This window comes from Azolla caroliniana, unplaced genomic scaffold, assembly GCF_043228905.1.
Source record: "Azolla caroliniana isolate FFs.n. ecotype wild unplaced genomic scaffold, voAzoCaro1.0.p SCAF_8, whole genome shotgun sequence".
Lineage (NCBI taxonomy): Eukaryota > Viridiplantae > Streptophyta > Polypodiopsida > Salviniales > Salviniaceae > Azolla > Azolla caroliniana.
In genome coordinates this window covers 4653923-4678370 of record NW_028230443.1, presented here as the reverse complement: position 1 = coordinate 4678370, position 24448 = coordinate 4653923, and the positions used below count along the sequence as shown (strand labels likewise).

Below are 24448 nucleotides of genomic sequence, written 5' to 3'. Positions count from 1 at the left end.
TCTGACTGTTCGGAAAGCCGACAGTTGAAGAGTCGAAAACAGTGAGTCGATTGTTTGAAGATTCAACTATTATTATTATAGAAATAATAATGATGATGATGTGGGGAAACAAGTCCCTCCAGATGGGAAAGAGAGAGGAGCCGAGTTGATGAGTGAAACCAGAATCATGTACGTAGCCAACTCGGGAGACTATAATTGTAAATAGTCTAGATGTGCACCCCACGTGGGCTAGGTATGTAAATAGCCAGAAAAGTTGTGTAAGTATATATGCAACTAGGGCAAACTTTAACCATGTGGAAGTAGTGCAGAAGTTGTAAAATGCAAGGGAGCGTGCGAGAGAGAAGTGTGAGCCGCGCCATAGCTGTGTGTGTAACAGCAAACGCGAAGAGCCCTGTGCGGCTGATACACTTGACAGAGTGTTGTATTCCTCTCGGTGTTGTATATCCACTTTGTATAGTGAAGAAATCTGTTCACCCGTGGTTTTCCCCGTTTTAGGCTTTCCACGTAAATCTCTGTGCACTGTTGTGTGTCTTGTTTATCTGGCATTTCTGTGATTCGTATTTTAGCACGTAGTTCGTTTATTGTGATCTATTCCACATCGATTTCTCAACAAGATACACCATTGAGGATGGTTACCGGTGTAGGCAAAGAAAGGTGTAACCTTGGTAGAAGAGTGTACCATGTTATTGTATGCAAACTAAGTAAGATGTAGAATATTGCTCCAATCATCTTGTTGATAACTAATGAAGCATCGAAGATATTGCTCGAGCGTTTGATTTGTGCACTTTGCTTGTCCATTGGTTTGTGGATGATAAGCCAAAGAGAGTTTGTAGGAGATTTTGAGGCCTGCCTGTTAACTCTTCGGGCCGGACAATGGCCTAACACAGGGTGTCTACAGTGTCGTGAAGAAAACCGTCCACAATCGGAATCGGTGCACAGGAGCGTAGGAACCGGCTCTTCTCGAATGTTGTCCATGGAAGATCCTAGGCAGGTAGATTTAGTGGGTAGGAAGTAAAGGGGGAAATGGCTCCTTCCTTGCCTATAAAAGGAGGGAGACGCGAAGGGGGATAGGATCGCGGAGAGTCGAGGACGAAGTGTTGTCGGTTTGTGTGCGAAGGCTTCTCTCTCTCTCTCTGGTTCGCAAGCTCTGGATAGCTTCCTTCTGTGCAGGTTTCGGGAGGCTTACGCTGCTCTGAGGAATGCCCAAGTGCTTCGGCAGCACCTCCAACCTACTCCTTCCTTTCTGTGTGTTTACGAACAGGTATCGGCATCTGTTCGCCGGCTTGTTCGGTTGTAACCGACCTCGTGTTTTGTCGTTTGTCTTTGTTAATACATACATACATTCGTGTCTCTCTGTGTCGCTGTCCCACTCGCGTCTTTGTGTCGAAGGGCCGTGTCCCTGTGAATCTACTCTCGCACATAGTGGGTCTCTTCTCCCTTCTCTCTTGCTCTTCGGTACAAGATCCCCGAGGTCCCGCCTCATTCCACGCATCCGCGAGGAATACCTCGACATCTTTGGTGAACCCGACGTGAAGGAGGCGGCAGAAGAGCAGAAAATGAAAGGGTCGGATCATGTGGAGGCCATGGCTTCGGCAGTGGATCAGATATTGAGCGCACGCGAGGGCTTCGGCGCCCTCGACAGAGCCATTGAGGCGGTCGTTGGTACGATCGGCTGGTTCAACGGAAAGGATGCCACGAAGTATTTGGCGTCCTACGGGGCAGAAATGCTGATGCGGGACATTCCGGAAGAGAAGCATCTTGCCGGGTTTCCTCGAGTGGCGATGCCGAGCATCCATGCGGAGGTGCTCGAGGCGCGGGCGGAGAGCCGTACCTGGGAGGAGTTTGAAGGCCGACTCCTGGAAAAATACGGGCTGGACGACGCGCTCCGGCTTTCGAAACGAGACTTCATGAAATGGGCTGACAACGGGGCGGCCGGTGCGGGCTCTGTCACAGCAAGGAGGCTTGAACCGGCACCACAAGTGCGAAGGGAAGAAACCCGGGAATGGCTCGAAACCGGTCCGGCTTCGACCGGCATGGTCAATGGCTCGTCCGGAGGAGCAGCGCTGGAGGAGTTGACGTGGGCGATAAAGGATCTCCAGATCGCCCAGACTCGAAGGGAAGGCGGCGAACCGGCTCGTGACCGACGGCCGACAGCGGGGAACAGGTGCATGTGGTGCGACGAGGTCGGCCACATTCGGAAGGACTGCGGCGATTTCGCAGAGGCGTTGAGAAACCGGGTGGTGTACCTGTGGGAAGGCCGGGTGCACGTTGGCGACACCAGGAGGGCCCTGAACCGAAACGATGGGCGAGGAGGTATGAAGAGACTGATGGAAGAGGCAGCGGCCCGACACGTGGAGGCCATCCACTACTCGGCGTCGGCCGGTATTCGGGTCGGGGGCAGCGAGGCCCGAAAGGAGAGCAAAGACGGTTTCTGGTCGACAATGCTGGAAGGCCTCGCCGGCGCACGGCTGAGGAAAGATGAAACGGACCGCGCTGAGAGACGGGTCCGGGAAATAACCGGGTGGAGCGATCCGGTCGAGGAGAAGACGGGCTTCGTAGAAGCCGCCTGCCGGAACTACGAGGCTCTAGTAGAAGAAAAACGAGTGGGGAAAGCCGGAGCGGCCGGGCCCTCACAACGGTAGGAGACCCGATTCGGGCAACGACGGAACGATGCCGGTGGGTCCGGCTCGCGAGATAACCCCAGGAAGGGCGGGTACCGACTGGGGACGGAAATAGAAAGGACTACGGACCTACGAAAGGTCCTAGAAGAACGGATCCTCGACAACAAAGTGGGGTTGTCATTGCGGGAGGTGCTAGGGATCGCCAAGAAGGAGTTCCACGACTCCATTGTAGACTTGGTGAAACGGAAGCGACTGTCGACGGAGACGGAACCGGAAAGACCGGTGGAGGTGCGGACGACGCACATCGACGACTCGGCGCTGGAAGATGAGTGGGCGGAGAGCCACTATTCGAGGCCACACTGGGCCCGAGCGACCACGGAGACCCCGGTAAAGATCGGAGATGTTCAGGAACCGGTGGTGGCGTTGGTGGACCACGGTTCGGAAATAAACCTAATGTCCATGGACTTCTATAAGAAGGGAAAGTGGCCGATCAACACAAGGCACGGGTGGAAGATACGGGCGGCGACGCGCGCCACCGAGGAACTGCACGGGGCCTGCCCGAATGTGCGAGTAAAGATCGGCAACGTCGAGATTGACCAACACTTCTTCGTACAGGAGACGTCCTCGCATCCGGTCATATTAGGGGAACCATACATCACGGCGGCGAGAATGGAGACCAAGGTGTTGGACAACGGTTCGGCCTACGCGAGGGTCAAAAGCCAGGACGGGCGCCATTCGGTGCAATTTCTGACGGTGCGGCCAAACCACGAGAGAAACCGCGAATCCCTCGGTGGCGAGAGCCGGGAGGATTTTTTGAGAGGGTTGCCAAGGCGTGGGGCCGAGACAGCCCGGACACTTGGGAAAGACCCCACGACTGTACGATGGGTAGGAAATTTTGCTTCTCCAACAACGGAGGGTGTATGATAGTCGGCATCGTCGGCCGAGAAAAGACAAGGGCGGAAGTGCGACTTCGAGCGTGCGGAGTTCTCGGCCCGGACGAGGAAATCAGCGGAGCCGTGGAGGAGGTCTCCTTCGACGACACCTTGGGAATGCTGAGGAAGGTAGCCGGAGAAGACCTTAACGAAGACCGGACGATACCGGTGTCGTGCCTTTCGGCTCCGGATCGTTTGCGTGAGTCGGGTGGGAACCGCCGAGGTTTTGGACTAGGAGAAAGAAAAATACAAATAAGGCTAGTAAAGAATAGGTATAAAGAGTTATAAGATAAGAATCTCGTGAATCCCACGAGTTTAGTATATTTAGTCAATATTTAGGTAGTAAGAGAGAATTATTTTTAGCAAATTCGTGAATCCCACGAATATTTTAGATTGATTGATCATTATAGAAAAATAATCAACAAAAACTACAATGTGCTCCCCATCCTTATATAGTGATGGGAGAGACTAAGCATAGCTACATGCTTTTTTTCTAATATGTTCATGCACACTAAATGTGCATGTGATGCTTTTCTAATCCTTGCTTTTATTTGCTAAATATAGTGCTCATGCACGCTAGATGTGCATGAGTCACTTTTTAGTTGCTTGCGTTTTTCTATAAAATATTCACGCACTCTAAATATACATGATTTACCATTTAATAAAGGTAGGCGCAAATAAAGCACTTATAGTTATTAAATCTATTTATAAAACACTAAAGATAAGGTAGCATAATGGTAAAGTTGAGGTTTGGCTACGTGGAGGTACAGGGTTCGAATCCTGCCCTATGCACGTGATAAATATCTTGATATTCTTATTTTATTTATTTATATGTAATTAAATCATTTATATTATTTTTACTTTTTCACGTAGTGTACGAAATACACTACAACACTCGCCCCCTCCGAACCCGCACATCCTCCGGTATGTGCCGAAGTTGCCAATGCTCGTTGTCTCCCCTTCATCCTCCGTTTGTCCCGCTATGTCCACTTTGTCTCTCCATTTTGAGTAGACCCATTCTTTCCACCCGAACCATTGTCGCCATCCGATCCACCATATTCTTTGTTCTCTCTCGTCATATTCTTGGCCCTTGTCATTCGTGGTAGTGTCTTTTACTGGCCTCTTTCTTGTCTTCATCAACCTTGACTTTTTTCCGGATCGCTCTCGTCCGATCGACTTTCGGTTTGATCGGCTTCCAATCGGATTCGTATTCGGCCGAATCGGAATCGGTTGTTCGGTTTCGATTGAGTTGGTCTCCTTCCGGCCCGGTTTCGATCTATCGGTTTCGGTTTCGGTTGGCTTTCTTTTCCTCGTTTTCACCAGCCTCGACCGGTCCAACCTCCAGTTGAGTCGGATTAGCTTCTTTCCGGATCGGTCTCGTCCGATCGGCTTTCGGCTAGGTCGGCTTCCATCCATATTCGCGTTCGGCCAAGTCAGACTCGGTCGATCGGTTTTGACCGAGTCGACCCCTTTTCGGGTCGGCTTTCTTTCGGGTCGTCTTTCGGCCGAATCCTCATTCGCCCGGTTCAACTTTCTTTCGGGTCGACTTTCCGTCGAATCCTCATTCGCCCGGTTCGGTTTTCTTTCGGGTCGGAATCCCGTCCATATCACCTTCCATCCTAACTGGCTTCCGACTTTACCTTTCTTGCCGCCACCTCCCGTCTCTCCGGTCTCACGTTGCTTCTCAGACACAACCGCCGAAGTCTCTAGGATTAGTGGGTAGGAATCCTCGGTATTATCATCCTCCATTGTTTCACCCATAGCCATATTCTCGGCTATCTCTCCGTCGTATGCATCGACTTCGACCTTTGTTTTCTCTCCGCCACCTTCCGTCTCTTCGGTCTCACGTTGCCTTTCGAACGCAACCGCCGGAGTCTCTAGAATCAGTGGTGGGGAAGTCTCGATATGGCCATCCGTCGTTGATTCGTCCATAGCCACCTTCGATTCGATGTCATCTTTCGTGGCGACCTCCTCAATCAAGTCCTCCTTTCTCTCTTTCACTGCATCAATTATGCAAACATCAATTATGCTTACCCCTTTTTCACCCGATGTTTCGGACACTTGTATTCTGAAATCTTCTTCTACACTTGGGTTATCGGCCTTATCCTTTGTCGTTGTTCTTTCGCAAGACAAGAGGGTAGCTTGTTTTACACCCTCTTCCGTCGGACCATCATGTTGTATTTCGGCCTTCATATTGGCTCCATCGTTTGTCTTCAATCGACCATCCTTCATCGGCCATGTCGTTGACAAGATTCTCATCTTCCTCTCATCATGTCTCCGGCATACCCTTTCGACTTTGGCCCAATCCTCGGTAAGACCGTTCGCACCGTCATCGTCTTCGAGTTCGATCCCGATGTCCATCCTTTCTTTTCGATCGATCGATTTTACGAACATTAGGACTTTATCCTCCCCCACCAACCGTTGTTCCCGCTCCGAGAGTCGAGCAAAACGATGCTCGAACTCTAGGAATGTTTGTGTTGCACTTCGGTGGGTCTTCTCCGATGCCACCCATTCGTCGAATTCTCGCCGATCTTTTCCCTTCGATCTCTTGTAATCATATGCCTCTCGTAAAGCTTCTTCGAATGACCCCCATGTCGAGTTTTGTTGCCGTATCTTGTGGATTCTCTCTTGTAGCTCATCCGTGGCTACCCGACTAAAGGATATCACTTGCAATTCTTCCGGTATCCCACATCGCATCATCTCTGCCTTGTAGTCACGTAGATAGCGTGACACATCATTTCCGTTGAATTGTCCATTTCGTTGTACGAGCCGCTTTACTGCCCCCGTGATCTCCGACATCGCTCGTTGTTCTTGTAGCATCCGCTCGAACATCATCATCATCGTTATGCTCATTGCCTCTTGTTGATTCTCCATCTCCTTGCCACCCGCCTTCACGTCGGGTTCACCAACTGTGTCGTGCCTTTCGGCTCCGGATCGTTTGCGTGAGTCGGGTGGGAACCGCCGAGGTTTTGGACTAGGAGAAAGAAAAATACAAATAAGGCTAGTAAAGAATAGGTATAAAGAGTTATAAGATAAGAATCTCGTGAATCCCACGAGTTTAGTATATTTAGTCAATATTTAGGTAGTAAGAGAGAATTATTTTTAGCAAATTCGTGAATCCCACGAATATTTTAGATTGATTGATCATTATAGAAAAATAATCAACAAAAACTACAATGTGCTCCCCATCCTTATATAGTGATGGGAGAGACTAAGCATAGCTACATGCTTTTTTTCTAATATGTTCATGCACACTAAATGTGCATGTGATGCTTTTCTAATCCTTGCTTTTATTTGCTAAATATAGTGCTCATGCACGCTAGATGTGCATGAGTCACTTTTTAGTTGCTTGCGTTTTTCTATAAAATATTCACGCACTCTAAATATACATGATTTACCTTTTAATAAAGGTAGGCGCAAATAAAGCACTTATAGTTATTAAATCTATTTATAAAACACTAAAGATAAGGTAGCATAATAGTAAAGTTGAGGTTTGGCTACGTGGAGGTACAGGGTTCGAATCCTGCCCTATGCACGTGATAAATATCTTGATATTCTTATTTTATTTATTTATATGTAATTAAATCATTTATATTATTTTTACTTTTTCACGTAGTGTACGAAATACACTACGACACCGGTATGTTCCGAAGAGATGTACGAAGTCATCGCGAACTTCAGCCAGGGGCTCGGGTTGGATCGGACGGCCTGAGTTAGCACGAAGTACAAGACTGTGGACCGGAAGGTAAGGCCAGTCGCGGCACCCTTGCTGGAGGGCAGCGAGTCCCGAATCAGAGGGGTGGCGTCGGACCCCAGTTTACGAGATCCGGCCTGCATTGGACACACCTTCACCGACGGGACGCTCCGGGAGCTCAAGATCGGTGGGGGCGGGTTCCTACTGCCGGCGGAGGAAGACCGGTTTCAGAGAATGCTCAGAAGGCACGGGAAAGCCTTCGCATTCTCACCGGAAGAGATCGCGGACCCGACAATCGTGGAGCCGATGGTGATATTCACGGTACCGCATGTGCCGTGGAATCTCTAGCCAATTCCGGTACCAAGAGCTCACATCCTGGAGTTGATGGAGCTGCTGAGGCAGAAAGTCGATATGGGTATTCTCGAACCGTCGAGTGCGCCATACTCGAACCGATGGTTTACCGTACCAAAGAAAAACGGAACATTGCGCTTCATTCAGGACCTGCAGCCGGTCAACAGAGTGACCATTCGGAACGCAGGAATCGGACCGACCATAGACGAGTTCGCGGAGGCCTTCGCCGGGAGGTCGATTTACTCGGTCGGTGATCTGTACTCGGGGTACGACCATTTCCAGCTAGCCGTGGAGAGCAGAGACATTACGACGATGCGAACTCCCCTCGGCCTAGTGCGAATGTGTACCCTGCCGCAAGGAGGGACCAACTCGGTGGCCCACATGGTGAATGCAATGAACAAGGTACTGAGGGATTGCATCCCGGACATCACCATGCCGTTTCTAGACGACATCCCTATCAAAGGGTGCCCGGTGGAAGAGAAGGACGAGACAATCGGGCCGGACGGATGCCGGCGATTCGTGGCAACTCACATCGGCGACTGCGAGAAGGTGCTACAAAGGCTAGAGGATGCGAGGCTCACCTTCTCCGAGGAGAAATCGGCCTTCGGGCAATCAGAAATCCTGGTGGTCGAGCACCTATGTGGACCGTATGGTCGGAAGCCGTCTCCGGCAAAGGTAGAAGCCATCTCCGTGATGAAGACCAACTGTAGCTCGGTTACGGAAGTTCGGAGGTTCCTGGGGGCATGCGCATTCTACCACATATGAATCCCACATTACGCCCACATTGCGGAGCCGCTATACGGGTTGCTGAAGAAAGGGCGAAAATTCGAGTGGTGAGACGAGCACACGGAGTCGGTCCGGAAGCTGAAGGAAGCTCTTGCGGCAGCACCGGCGCTCCGGAACGCTGTCTACGAGAAGGGTACCCCGGTATACATAACGGTGGATACAAGTCCGACCGGGATCGGATGGGTCGTCAACCAAGAAGACGGGGACGACATTCGGTTCCTGATCCGATTCGGCGCAAAGGTCCTTAGTGAGCGACAGTGAGGGTACGCCCAGGTTAAACGCGAACTCTGGGGTATCGTTTCGGCAGTAAAGGCCGACAAAGACTACTTGATCGGGACGGAAGTGATCATCGAGACGGATTGCCTGCCAATTCTCGGCATGGTTTCCGGATGCGCAACACCGGACCTGGCGATGCTCAGGTGGATAGCATACATCAAGTCCCTGGATCCGGAAATACGGCACATTTCCGGAAAGGACAACGCCATGGCCGACATGCTTTCAAGGGCGAGGTTTGATGACGAGGGCGGCATGGTTTCGGAGGATGAAGAAGTCGGCGTGGACTTCTTCGAGGCGGCGTATGTGACAACCGATGGGACGAGCACTCCGGCGCTTAACGGCTTCGACGAGAGCAAGTACGACGGCGAGTGGCTCCGGATCGGTGGGTTTCTGAGGACAATGACGTTGGATGCGTCATGGACGAAGGACGAGGCCAACCGGATCCGGAAGAAAGCTTACCGATTCTTTCTCCGGGATGGATACTTATGGAAGCACCCGAAGAAGAGGAACGGCGTCCCGCTCCGGGTGGTGGCGATGAAGGAAGAACAGAAGGAGCTGCTGACGGCCTACCACGACAGCCCTTGGGCTGGACACTGTGGAACGTGGGCCACGTTCGAGAAGATAAAGGGGAAGTACTGGTGGCCGGGACTGTACCGGGATGTGCATCAGTTCGTGACAACTTGCGAGAGCTGTCAGATGCACTCCGTGGTCCGACACCGGGACAAGCTTCACCCTACGTACCCTCCGACCATCCACTTCAAATGGATGGTAGACCTGGTGACGATGCCGATGGGAGTAGGACAGATGCGGTATCTGGTCTTGGCTCGGGAAGATCTGACGAACCAGGTAGAAGGCCGGGCCCTTCAGAACAAAACAACCGCGGCCGTATGTCGGTTCCTGATTGAGGACGTGATATGCCGGTACGGGTGCGTCGGGAAGATTGTGGCTGATCGCGGGGAGTTGGACGCCGAAGAGGCCGAGGAGCTGTTCGACCGGCTAGGAGTCAAGCTCTCGCTTACCACTGCGTACAATCCGGAGGCGAATGGAAAGGTGGAGCGCAGACACGGACCGATCGTCAAGGCGTTAGTTCGGGCATGCGGAGGTCAAGTCGGGAACTGGCCATGACTGCTGCCTTACGCGTTGTGGGCGGACCGAACTACGCACAGTTCGGTAACCGGATTCATGCCGGCAGAACTCATGTTTGGGCAGAAGCCGGTCATGCCGATGGAACGTACGATCTCCTCGTGGGCAACCGTGGACTGGAGAGACGAGATGAGCAGGGAGGAACTGTTGGCGGCGCGTATACGACAGCTCGAGCGAAGACCGGAGGACGTGGAGCAGGCTGCGGAAAAGCTTCGGGAAGCAAGGATGAGGAACAAAGCCCGGTTCGACCGAACGCACCGGCTCCGACCGAAGAAGATCGAGGAAGGCGACTGGGTGCTTGTCTACGATAGCAGCCTTGACAACCGGCACCGAGCGACACAGAAGTTCGTAAGAAGGTGGTTCGGGCCTTACGTGGTACAAAGCGCCAACGACAACGGGACGTACCATCTGGCGGAACTCGACAATACGAGAATGGCGATACCGGTAGCGGGGAAGCGGATCAAAGCGTTCAAGAAGCGTCACGACGACGAGCCGGATCCGATTGACCTGGACCGCAACGACGAACGATCCGAAACCGAGGAAGAACCGACGAGCGGGGAGTGAAGGCTGGACCGGTTTTCTCCGTCCCAACTCAATTTGGCGCATGCCGGTGGATGCGTGGTTAGGTGGGGGCGGATGTCGTGAAGAAAACCGTCCACAAGCGGAATCGGTGCACAGGAACGTAGGAACCGGCTCTTCTCGAATGTTGTCCATGGAAGATCCTAGGCAGGTAGATTTAGTGGGTAGGAAGTAAAGGGGGAAACGGCTCCTTCCTTGCCTATAAAAGGAGGGAGATGCGAAGGGGGATGGGATCGCGGAGAGTCGAGGACGAAGTGCTGTCGGTTTGTGTGCGAAGGCTTCTCTCTCTCTCTCTCTGGTTCGCAAGCTCCATAGCTTCCTTCTGTGCAGGTTTCGGGAGGCTCGCGCTGCTCTGAGGAATGCCCGAGTGCTTCCGGCAGCACCTCCAACCTACTCCTTCCTTTCTGTGTGTTTATGAACAGGTATCGACATCTGTTCGCCGGCCTGTTCGGTTGTAACCGACCTCGTGTTTTGTTGTTTGTCTTTGTTAATACATACATACATTCGTGTCTCTCTGTGTCGCTGTCCCACTCGCGTCTTTGTGTCGAAGGGCCGTGTCCCTGTGAATCTACTCTCGCACGTAGTGGGTCTCTTCTCCCTTCTCGTCCTCGATTCTTGGCCGCTTTTATCGTGTGTAGCCGTTGCCCTTCATCGTGGTACTTCACTTACCGGACGACGTCACCGGCTGAAACAAGCATACATGTGCTTCTACACTCATATCTAGCGCGAAAGACGTCGATGCTCGGCTAAGTTTTTTCTGTCCTTTTGTCTTTTTCTTTCTTTATCTTTTGAATTACAAGATGACTTCTCGACGAAACCATAAGGAAACAAACGAAGAAATTATAAGTAAGGAAGATTTTTTAGATGTCCTTAACCGGTTCGTTAAAATGGAAAAATGGGTGAAAGAAATTGAAGCTGAAAAACAAAAAGATAAGGAAGAAAGAGAATTGCTTATTGCTGAAGTAGCGAAACTTAAGGTAGATAACGTAAACCTTCAAAAACGAATTAAGGACCTTGAAACATCTAGGGAAGATGGTGAAATATCTTCTCTAGAGGATATTAAGGACGAGATAAAAAAAGTTAAAGAAGAGATTAAAAGTGATATGGAACTAGCAAAAACTGGGTGGGTTGATGTAGTAAAACGTAATATTAAAAAAGAACTAAAGGACGAAAATATTGTAAACACTACCCTCGAGGAGGAAAAAATGCGTCAAGCTCGACGCCTAAATGTACGAGTTACTGGGCTCAAGGAAGGGGCATCTCCCGACGAAGATGCACAAACCTTGGGTAAAATGTTGGGATATGAAGCCCTACCAATCACTAAAACTTGGAGGGTAGGGCGTGACACCACTAGGAAAAGAGCTTTAGTTCTTCAATTTAAGGACTCGGAATCTAGAATCGCCTTCTTTAAAAAGAGACCAATTCTTCGAGGATTGGGCGGGGAGCCCATCTACCTCGATGAAGACTTGACCAAGATGCAAATTGAGCATCGTAAAACTTGTATGCCGCGAGTCATACAAGCTCGTAAAGAGGGGCATCGTGCCTTCTACCGAGACGGACGGGTCATAATAAATGATCGCGCTGCCAATTGACGGCGTGTGGCCCATGTGACAAATAATAGACTTAGGATGAGTTTATGGAATTGTAACGGTGCACTTTGGACACACCCTGGCCGTCTAGAGGAGATTTTGAGGGTATCTGATATACTTTTTTTGGTAGAAACACATCAAAGTCCAAATCGAGGATTACCACGAGTTGATGGTTTTCGTTGGGAATCTGTCTTTAGACAAACCTCACGTCGACACACTACTAGAGGGTCTGGAGGGGTTGCGATATTATTTTGGAGAGAGATACATGGTAGGATAGAAATACTAAAGAAAGACCCAGAAGCCCGTTTTATGTGGGTGAAAGTACTCACTAGCAAAGATCAGGTGATATTTATTGCCATTTGTTACTTCCCCCCGAAAGGATCTCGGTATAATATGGCTGGAGTGGCGAGTATAGTTGATGAAGGAATGCCACATGGGCCTTCTCCATACGAACCTTTATCGGATGACATAATCCGATATTCTTCTCAAGGGGAAGTCTTCCTTGTAGGAGATTTCAACGCGAGAACCCAATCCCACCAATGCACAATATTTCAGATGGATAGAAACCTAGAAATGGTGAATGTCGACCCTTTAGCCTTAGGCATAACACGTACATCAAAAGATCAAGGTGCGGACGCCACAAGCTTTGGCCATCATCTGCTTGAACTTGGAAGCCGACACCAGATGATCATATATAATGGCTTAGCCAAGTGGCCGGGCTTGGAAGAGCTCACATGTTTCCCACATGGAGGAGGGGAAAGCACAGTTGATTACCTAATAGGACGCCCTGAAGCTACCCACATGGTTAGCTCCTTCCGGGTGGCCCCATGCCCCATTGGCGCAGACCATAGCTTCCTATACTTTGAGCTAAAATGTGACGCCTCCCACGCCACCAACTCTAGTAAACCAACCCATCGCACTATAATACATTTCACGCATGAGCTCGCTGACATCTATTCTCGACATGTTCAAGCGCATCTCTCCTCTTTTGATTCTTCCTTGCCTTTAGAGCACCTCACTACAGAACTCACACACATCCTCCACTCAGCAGCAACTAGTAGCTTCCCATACACGAAAGACTCCAATCATAGTAGAGTTGGGTCTATGCCACAGAACAAGTGGTATGATGAGGATTGTAGAGAGTTGTATAGACAACTTAAAGTATCGCGGCTTAGTGGTACTATTTCCTCAGTACAGGCTCGCAAAGAGATGCGCAAGATGACACGTCGTAAAAGACGGGCTTGGGAGGCATCTCAATATTGGGAACTCTACCATATGCTCATGAGTAGGGATTGTGCCCTCGCATGGAAGAGGCTACGGGAACCGAGACCACAAACACCCATCGAGGATCCCAATATTTGGCACACATATATTGAGAGACTCTACCATGTCCCGAACCAACCACCCATTCCAATGCCCTCCACACCTCGACCTACCATGGGGACACTTTTCACGACCTCTAGGGTCACGAAGGTCATCAAAAAATTACAACATAGGAAATCCATGGACCACACAGGATTGTGTGCCGAGCACATCATATATGCTCGAGAGTGCCTAGCCCCCCTTCTCGCTCTAATCTTCAACCGCGCCCTCGCCGAGGGTTTTCCACCACAATGGGCCATGAACACAGTGGCCCCTATACATAAAGGAGGGGACTCAATGGACCCAAATACATATAGGACCGTTATGATAGGTCATACGCTCGCTAAACTATATGGTGCAGTAATGGAAGCGGAGCTCAGTGATTATATGGAAACATTAAGTCTTCGAGCACCTGAGCAAGCTGGCTTTAGACAAGCCTTCTCCACTATTGGCCATATCTTCACACTCAGGTGCTTAATTGACCAGACAAAGGCTCGTAAGAAGAAACTATATTGTTGCTTTGTGGACTTTCGCAAGGCCTTTGACACGGTTCCTAGGGAAAGGTTGTTTGATAGACTTAAGAGCTTGGAGATACCAGATGACATGATCTGGGCCATTTATGCCCTATATGAGCAAGTCTCTGGGTGTGTAAGATGCCCAGGTGGCCTATCCGATTGTTTCACTAGCACCATTGGTGTAAAACAGGGTTGCCCCCTATCACCGACTCTTTTTGGGATCTACATTGATGAGATCACTGATTTTATTGCTCGTAAGGGAGGCAAGGGAGTAGCTATTGGGGAGACGCAAGTTAGTCTCTTACTCTACGCAGACGACATTGTCTTGCTCTCAGAGTCGGAACACGACCTACAAAAGCATCTTAATGCCCTGGATGACTTTTGTACACAACGAGGACTGGTAGTGAATTTAGCGAAAACTAAAGTCCTTATCTTTCATACATCGTCCCGAGTTAGGAGTCAATGTCACCTAATCCTCTCTCATAAACCAGTTGAGGTAGTGGGATCGTATGTATACTTGGGAGTCACCTTTAGTGCTCGCTCAGGTAAATTCTCGATGACCCAGGCTGCCAAAGATAGGCTAACGAGAGGGTATGCATCCCTCTCACTCTTAGAGAGACAATGCCATCAGGCATACTTTCAAGAGCCACGGACTAAGGGATGGCTTTTTGACTCATTAGTGACCCCGTCCCTCATGTATGCATCAGTAGTATGGGCTCCAGGTTTACCATCTTTCACGTGGACGCAATTAGAGAGACCTTTAGTGACGATGTTATCACGTCAACTCCGAAGCAAATCGACAGTACCACATGACATTATTAGAGCTGAGTTCAGTCTACCCCCGATGTTAGTAGAAGCACTCTTTCAAGTGGTAGTTTTTATTCATCGGATACATAGCCAACCACAAGATAGGATATCCCGTCGAGCCTTTGAGGCGTCTCGATCTTTATATGTGTCTGGCGACACTAGCTCTTGGTATAGCATCGTGGTGAGTTGGCTCCGTGCGAACGGCATAGACATTAATAACCTACCTCCCCTTAAGTACAACCATGGGACTGATCAAACTTTAATCTCTCACGAAGATCGTAATAAAGTGATACGCCAAGAAATATGGCAAATTTACACTCGATACAAATGGATCACCCCACGAGAACCACTCCCATCTAAAATGGTGTACTATAAGGAACACTTCTTGCGCTTCTCTACGCTAGGCTTTATTACACGACCAAGATATCTAGATACATTCTTATCAAATGCACTAAGGGTGGCCATTGGACAACTTAGGATATCATCTCACCAACTTGAGATTGAGAATGGTCGGGCTAATAGAGTCCCTAGAGAGGAAAGGTTATGTAGGTTATGCCACATAGAGATAGAGGATGAGTATCACTTCACATGCAAATGCCCAACTTATGCCGAGATACGAGCGGAATACCAAGACATACTAGGACCCTCTCCCACCCTCTCCAAACTATTAGATACCCCGAATGTAAAGAGACTAGGTAGATATATCTTAGACCTAAAACAACATAGGGAGAATAAATTACAAAGTGCTAACGATAACCCTCTTAGTATTCATCACCATGTAACTAGTGTAATTTTTCAGGAACAAGGGGAGACGATGAATGTGGATACACTTACGCCGCTCGGCCTCTCCCTTGAGGAAGCAGAAATGCAAAGAACAACGAAACGCCCTCGAATGTTGGGCTTCAAAACAAGTCAACGTGGAGTAGACAAGATTAAGAAGATAAGGGAACGTGAGCTACGTCGACTAGAAGCTATGGTTGGGGTACCTCTTACATGGGGACCACGGGCCACATCCACATCGCAACCCTTTGACCTTCCGCTTCTCTTCGAGAGACTTGGATGGAAATGAAAATAACAATTGTATAACACCATTTTCACTGTAGTAGAACATGTTTCTATATAAAACATGTTTGTTATTTTTTAGAACTATTTAGCTTAAACTCTATTTTTCATCTTATTTTTATTTTTACTTCGATGAATGGGTAAATATCCCATTTTTGTTGTAAACCATTTGTCTCATGGGCCAATTTTGGCCTTAGAAGACGTTAATATATCTTTCTTTCTTTCTTTTCTTTCTTGCTCTTCGGTACAAGACCCCCGAGGTCCCGCCTCATTCCACGCATCCGCGAGGAATACCTCGACAACGGGAGACACTTCACCAAAGGGTGTTACGGCAACCGGATTAGACCTCAACACTTAATCCGACTTAATTAAGTTACTTATTATGATCGTCTTTCATAACACACGCGTAAGATATAACAATTAAGACAGAACGACAATTAACACAGAAAGATAACAACGCTTAAGCTTTCATTAATTAACCGCTAACTATTACATTGTATCCGGGCCTTTAAATAGGTTTCCGGTCTGTATTACAAAACGGTGCCATCCGCACCTATTCGGGATCGGTCCGGATCCGGAACGGCATACCGTTTCCGGTCCGTCTGTCCACACTCATAGCTTAATTACAACCACATTCCTACTACTTAATTAGCTCTCCGTTTCCCACTCTGGACTCTTTTGCCGGCCGGTAACACTGCCCATAGGTGCTTCCAAAAGTGAGAGATAAATTGAGGACCACGATCAGTAATTATATCATCTAGAAGACCATGATGGCAAAATACTTCACGCATAACAATATCTGCGGTTTCCTAACTATTGATACTCTTTATGCATGGTAAAAAATGTGCCAACTTGGTAAATCGATCCACTACTATTAAAATGGTATCAAATCCTTTTGAAGGTGGCAGATCCGTAGTGAAATCCATAGAAATAGAATGCCATGGCTTGGTTGGAGGCGGTACTGGTTGTAACAAGCCATAAGGATTTTGTCTTGGTATTTTGGCTCGACAACAGGTGTCACATGTATGAACATAATCTTCAACAAATTTTTGCAAATGAGGTCACCAAAACAAGTGCTTCACCAACTCCATTGTTACGGGCATGACCATATAATATCCCGTGGTGAGAATTTACCGTAATATTCTATACACGTGGATAAGTGTGAGGGTTAAACAAGAGTGTAAAGAAGGGGAGGATTACTTTTAATCCTCGGGATTGAGACAACCCATTAGGCCAAGTGTGAACTTGCCTGGGGGCCTTGGGTTTTGCTATAAATAAGAGGCCTAGCTACCCTCATTTGATTATCTTGTTGACTACGTCGAGACTCTGTCTTGTGGTGAGTCAACTCTTGTAGCAAGCGTGCCAACACTAGGTACGACTCGACGCCACAACGGTGGTATGGGACACCGATTGAGGCTCGAGTTCGTCTCTGGTGCTAGTGCGCTCGCTACAAGAGTTGACCCACCACAAGACAGAGTCTTGACGTAGTCAACAAGATAATCAAATGAGGGTAGCTAGGCCTCTTATTTATAGCGAAACCCAAGGCCCCTAGGCAAGTTCACACTTGGCCTAATGGGTTGTCTCAATCCCGAGGATTAAAAGTAATCCTCCCCTTCTTTACACTCTCATTTAACCCTCACACTTATCCACGTGTATAGAATACTACGGTAAATTCTCACCACGGGATATTATATGGTCATGCCCGTAACATCCATGGTCTTGGCAATACCAAAATGTCCAGCCATAGGGGCATCATGACAATGTTATAATACTTGAAGGCGGGGTGATCCATCAGGGACGTAAAGGAGATTCTTGTAAAAGAGTAATCCATCTTGCCACTTGAAGTCCTGATAATGTTGAGATGAATCTTGCAATGTGGAGCAAGATGAATGGCTTGGACTAATGTGGGCTGAGACATCCTTAGCGAAATCATTAGAGTGAAGTTGTTGCCGAATAGTATCAACAAGGCGTGAATGAAGCGGCGTCGCATAAACTGTTCTTGCTTGTAGCTTTGATGGCCCTAGTAGAATTTGCTTTTGGTTGTCGAAGGCCGGATCTCCAGGTCGAGGTGCGAGATATGAACGTCGAGATAGAGCATCTGGCTTCCCTTGTTGCTTCTCAGGGTGGAAAACGATCTTGAAATCAAAATGAGTTAGAAATTGTGCCCACCGAGCCTGGGGGCTCCACTATATATAAAGAGGTTGTATCACGTGCGTTCACGGCATCTTTTATAAACCCCTTATACGCATGTTTTTTATTATTTTAGAGACCCTTTTGTAAAAAAACAGTTAATAAAAATACCGCTTAGTGCAAATATATATTTTGACAACAACTCATTTTAAATGCCCTTACATAGAAAACACATGTATGTTCAATATATGTGTGTATGTACATACTGTATTGTATTGCATGTGTTGTATATATTTTATGTATGGGTTATGTGTATGTATGTTCACATGTATGTATTGTATTGCATGTAAATGTACATATGTAGTGTATTGTATTCCATGTTTATATATGCATGTATTGTATTGTATTGCATGTGTTGTATATATTTTATGTGTATGGCATGTGTGTATCTATCTATGTGTTACATGTGCATGTGTGTGCATATAAGTGTAATGGTGTGTGTGTGTGTGTATGTACGTATGTTTGTGTATGTGTGTGCATGTGTTCTATATATGTGCATGTGTGAACGTGTATTATACATGTCACTACAACAAAATAAGCTAGTAGTGATGCCAAAACACACTGCTATTGGCACTGCACATATACCATCATTGTGCAACACCTTTTGAAAAGAGTAAATTTTGTTTTTACTTTTTTTAATAAATTTTTTTCTTCTCTTTATTTCTTTTTAAAAAAATGTGTTTTTATGTATCGATGTATGTTTGTTTGTTTGCATGTATGTTGATGTGGAGCATATGTGTCTTCAAATCATCTTCGAAGAAGGATCGCCATCTAATCAATAAGCATGAAAGGTTGTCTTCATTCCATGCCATCTTCTCTAACATGCCTATGTAACAATGCATATATTGTGGCTTCATGGAAGTGAAAAACAATATATCTAAAAGGGCATATATATAACAAGAATACTGTGTTATGAGATGTTCAAGAATCATTCACAACATTCAACTTGAGCAAGAACTTCATTGGATAAAAATGTTGCAATGCTAGAACAAACACACATTGAGTTTTTCGCTAAGAAAAATTGAGCATTTGAGTCCCTAACTTGTTACAATGCAATCACTCACACACAACACTTTTAATCTATAAAACATATTCTCTTTCACAGCCATAGCCATTAATCTCTCTGCAGCAAAAACAAAGTATTTAGGCTCTGGAACCCACAGAGCTTTACATCAAGAACATTTAATTTGAAATTCGCAAGAAAAGTAGTGTTGGGTTATCATCAATGTAATTTATATGAACAAGCTTCATGTACATGCCCATAACTATGTATGTATATATATTTATAATCGTGTATGGATGCATGCTTTGTGGTTTTCGTGTTACTATATTTGCCTCGATGACCTCCCTTTTCTCCAAGCCATCAATTCCGGAAGCTTGAATTAACAAAGCCTACTTCCATATAGTTTCAAAGAAACTCCAACATTGCAAGAGTTATTCAAGGTCGGCACAATCATATATGTCATTTCTTGCCCAAATATACACATGCTTCAATCTCTTCCATTGTTCCTATGTTATCGTGCCACCTTGCATAACAAAGAAATTTGGAAACGAAACAAGAGAATGGAACTTCATGTTTGGGTTACCAGATTAAGAGTATCATTAATATAACACATATCAACAAGATCTACAGCCTTTCCAACAAAGATATCACAAAATAAATTAAGTGTTTTTTATGTGCACTTCAGTGTTGGTCAACCAAGATTCAAATGGTATGGCATAAGCTCTTTAGAAGTTGTATTGGTCCGCCTTCTTTCTTTTTTAGAGCATGGTAGATATGGATTCCTCTTTAGAAGTTGTATTGGTCCGCCTTCTTTCTTTTTTAGAGCATGGTAGATATGGATTCGAGCTTGCATTCGCACGAAAGCTTGCACAAATCACAACAAACTCTTGTTCGATTCTCACTAGAATCTCTCGCCTCTATTGTCAATCGCTTCTTGAAGCTACATGAGGTTTCTCAAGACCGAAAGAGCTCATCTTTCATGTGAAATGACAATAGCAAATACACAAAGTAACATGGCAAAAAAAGTATGCAAGAGAATGTTGTAAACGCATTTCTGCATGCATTCATACATGCATACAAACACAACCATGCACATACATATGCAAATACGCATGCACACATGCATACACATACTCATACAAACATAGTTTTAAATTGATATGGTACTAAACTAAGAACCTTCATGTTTGCAATGTCACTTTCCCTCATGTTTTCGGCATCATTATTTCCTATATCCTCCTCCTTCTCCCCTCTTCACCACAAACACTTGTTTTATCATAGATCAAGTGACAATATTTCCATAAGACCCTCCAAATGATTTGCTTTTTTGGGTATCCTTGCAAAGTAAATTCATAGACAAAAGTTTTTAATACATAATTAACATGATAATATATACAAGGCTATACAGAAATCAAAGTTAAATAAAAAGAAACAATAAAAGAACAATAAAATTTCAACAAAAGCAAAAGTTGTTATAGTACAATTTCAAGATGCAAGATTATAAAAATCAATTCAAAAATTACATATGAAGAAAAGAAAACCAGATAATTCTTAAAATCAGTGTTTTGTTTACAAAATTAGCAATCCTAAGCATTTCAGGATTATATAGAGAACAATGAAGAAATCAATGTAAAAAACAAAAAACTCTCGCACCTTCTTGTAGCTCGTCTTGCACATCCTTGCTCGCTAGAGGACTACTTCGAAGAGGAGGTCGATCATGCTCATGGCTCTCTCTCTCTCTCTCTCTCTCTCTCTCTCTCTCTCTCTCTCTCTCTCTCTCTCTCAATTTATAAACAAAAGTTTGTAAAGTCTTCATTTTGTTTACTTCCTCCAATTCTGTTAATCCAAGCCACTTCTTGAATACCTTTTATTACCCCACTATAACCACCACTGCGATTGCTACCACCATAGCCACCATTTCCACCACCATTGGTATCATTATAGCCATCGGCACAACCACTATCCACTATTTCCTCCATCTGATCTCTCCCTGTTATATTGTGAACCACCACCTCCATTGGAGGCACGATAGCCTCCATCACCCCCACCCGATCTTGCCTGAGCTTAGTCCACAATAATGTTCCTTCCATCGAGCTCTTTTCCATTCGTCGACTCAATCACACCTGTCATCGCTTGCTCATCAGAGAATGTCACAAAGCCAAAGCCTCGTGATCGTCCCGTTTCATGGTCATTGATAACCTTGGAGTTGACAACTTCGTTGAAGTATCCTACGATCATCGATGGTCCATGCGAGACCTCCAATGAAGCAGCGATACTCGAGATCTACAACGGCCATGGAAGCTGTGAGATGGGGAGGGGGGTGAAAGAGGAGACAAAGACTGGGTGGGTTGATGTAGTAAAACGTAATATTAAAAAAGAACTAAAGGATGAAAACATTGTAAACACCACCCTCGAGGAAGAAAAAATGCGTCAAGCTCGACGCCTAAATGTACGAGTTACTGGGCTCAAGGAAGGGGCATCTCCGGATGAAGATGCACAAACATTAGGGAAAATGTTAGGGTACGAAGCCCTACCAATCACTAAAACCTGGAGGGTAGGGCGTGACACAACTAGGAAAAGAGCTTTAGTCCTTCAGTTTAAGGACTCAGAATCTAGAATCGCCTTTTTTAAAAAGAGACCAATTCTTCGAGGCTTGGGCGGGGAGCCTATCTACCTCGATGAAGACTTGACCAAGATGCAAATTGAGCATCGTAAAACTTGTATGCCGCGAGTCATACAAGCTCGTAAAGAGGGGCATCGTGCTTTCTACCGGGACGGACGTGTCATAATAAATGATCGTGCCGCCAATTGACGGCGTGTGGCCCATGTGACAGATAATAAACTTAGGATCACTTTATGGAACTGTAACGGCGCACTTTGGACACATCCTGGCCGTCTAGAGGAGATTTTGAAAGTATCTGATATACTTTTTGTAGTAGAAACACATCAAAGCCCAAATCGAGGACTGCCACGAGTTGACGGTTTTCGTTGGGAATCTGTCTTTAGACAAACCTCACGTCGACACACTACTAGAGGGTCTGGGGGGGTTGCGATATTATTTCGGAAAGAGATAAATAATAGGATAGAAATACTAAAGTCAGACCCAGAAGCCCGTTTTATGTGGGTGAAAGTCCTCACTAGTAAGGATCAGGTGATATTTATCGCAGTTTGTTACTTCCCCCCGAAAGGGTCCCGCTACAATATGGCTGGAGAGGCGAGTATAGTTGATGAAGGAACGCCACATGGGCCTTCTCCATACGAACCTTTGTCGGATGACATAATCCGATATTCTTCTCAAGGGGAAGTCTTCCTGGTAGGAGATTTCAATGCGAGAACCCAGTCCCGACAATGCACAATATTTCAGATGGATAGAAACCTAGAAATGGTGAATGTCGACCCTTTAGCCTTAGGCATAACACGTACATCGAAGGATCAAGGTGCGGATGCCACAAGCTTTGGCCATCATCTGCTTGAACTTGGAAGCCGACACCAGATGATCATATATAATGGCTTAGCCAAGTGGCCGGGCTCGGAAGAGCTCACATGTTTCCCACATGGAGGAGGGGAAAGCACCGTTGATTATCTAATAGGACGCCCTGAAGCTACCCACATGGTTAGCTCCTTCCGGGTGGCCCCATGCCCCATTGGGGCAGACCATACCTTCCTATACTTTGAGCTAAAATGTGACACCTCCCACACCACCAACTCTAGTAAACCAACCCATCACACTATAATACATTTCACGCATGAGCTCGCGGACATCTACTCTCGACATGTTCAAGCCCATCTTTCCTCGTTTGATTCTTCCTTGCCTTTAGAGAACCTCACTACAGAACTCACACACATCCTTCACTCAGCCGCCACTAGTAGCTTCCCATACACGAAAGACTCCAATCATAGTAGAATAGGGTCTATGCCACAAAACAAGTGGTATGACGAGGATTGTAGAGAGTTGTATAGACAACTTAAAGTATCGCGACTCAGTGGTACTATCTCCTTAGTACAGGCTCGCAAAGAGATGCGCAAGATGACACGTCGTAAAAGACGAGCTTGGGAAGCATCTCAATATTGGGAACTCTACCATATGCTCATGAGTAGGGATTGTGCCCTTGCATGGAAGAGACTACGGGAACCGAGACCACAAACACCCATCGAGGATCCCAATATTTGGCACACATATACCGAGAGACTCTACCATGTCCCGAACCAACCACCCATTCCAATGCCCTCCACACCTCGACCTACCATGGGGACACTTTTCACGACCTCTAGGGTCACGAAGGTCATAAAAAAATTACAACATAGGAAATTCATGGACCACACAGGATTGCGAGCCGAGCACATCATATATGCTCGAGAGTGCCTAGATCCCCTTCTCACTCTAATCTTCAACCGCGCCCTCGCCGAGGGTTTTCCACCACAGTGGGCCATGAACACTGTGGCCCCTATACATAAAGGAGGGGACCCAATGGACCCAAATACATATAGGACCATTATGATAGGTCATACGCTTGCTAAACTATATGGTGCAGTAATGGAAGCGGAGCTCAGTGATTATATGGAAACATTAAGTCTTCGAGCACCTGAGCAGGCTGGCTTTAGACGAGCCTTCTCCACTATTGACCACATCTTCACACTTAGGTGCTTAATTGACCAAACAAAGGCTCGTAAGAAGAAACTATATTGTTGCTTTGTGGACTTTCGTAAAGCCTTTGATACAGTACCTAGGGAGAGGTTGTTTGATAGACTTAAGAGCTTGGAGATACCAAATGACATGATTTGGGCCATTTATGCCCTATATGAGCAACTCTATGGGCGCGTAAGATGCCCAGGTGGCCTATCCGATTGTTTCACTAGCACCATTGGTGTAAAACAGGGTTGCCCCCTATCACCGACTCTTTTTGGGATCTACATTGATGAGATCACTGATTTTATTGCTCGTAAGGGAGGCAAAGGAGTGGCTATTGGGGATACGCAAGTTAGTCTCTTACTCTACGCAGACGACATTGTCTTGCTCTCGGAGTCGGAACACGACCTACAAAAGCATCTTAATGCCCTAGATGACTTTTGTACACAACGAGGACTGGTAGTGAATCTAGCGAAAACTAAAGTCCTTATCTTTCATACATCGCCCAGAGTTAGGAGTAAATGTCACCTCATCCTCTCTCATAAACTAGTTGAGGTGGTGGGATCTTATGTATACTTGGGAGTCACTTTTAGTGCTCGCTCAGGTAAATTCTCGATGACCCAGGCAGCCAAAGATAGGCTAACGAGAGGATATGCATCCCTCTCACTCTTAGAGAGACAATGCCACCAAGCATACTTTCAAGAGCCACGGACTAAGGGATGGCTTTTCGACTCATTAGTGACCCCGTCCCTCATGTATGCATCAGTAGTATGGGCTCCAGGTCTACCATCTTTCATGTGGACGCAATTGGAGAGACCTTTAGTGGTAATGTTATCACGTCAACTCCGAAGCAAATCGACAGTACCACATGACATTATTAGAGCGGAGTTTAGCCTACCCCCGATGTTAGT

At 46.7% G+C, this 24448-nt stretch overlaps 1 protein-coding gene and 1 pseudogene across 1 annotated transcript; one reads left to right on the top strand and one right to left on the bottom strand.

Annotated features, from left to right (window-relative positions):
- The first annotated feature begins 11007 nt into the window (after positions 1–11007).
- On the top strand, positions 11008–12208 carry LOC147860871 (uncharacterized). Its single transcript, XM_087323703.1, has one exon. The coding sequence runs from the start codon at positions 11183–11185 to the stop codon at positions 11972–11974; it is 792 nt and encodes a 263-aa protein (XP_087179829.1). The 5' UTR covers positions 11008–11182; the 3' UTR covers positions 11975–12208.
- Positions 12209–20569: 8361 nt separating this feature from the next.
- On the bottom strand, positions 20570–21243 carry LOC147860870 (glycine-rich RNA-binding protein 7 pseudogene; annotated as a pseudogene).
- Between the last annotated feature and the right edge of the window lie 3205 nt (positions 21244–24448).

Bases quoted from the DNA above. Each gene is read 5' to 3' on its own strand.
- LOC147860871 (XM_087323703.1), top strand. From the start codon at position 11,183: ATGACTTCTCGACGAAACCATAAGGAAACAAACGAAGAAATTATAAGT.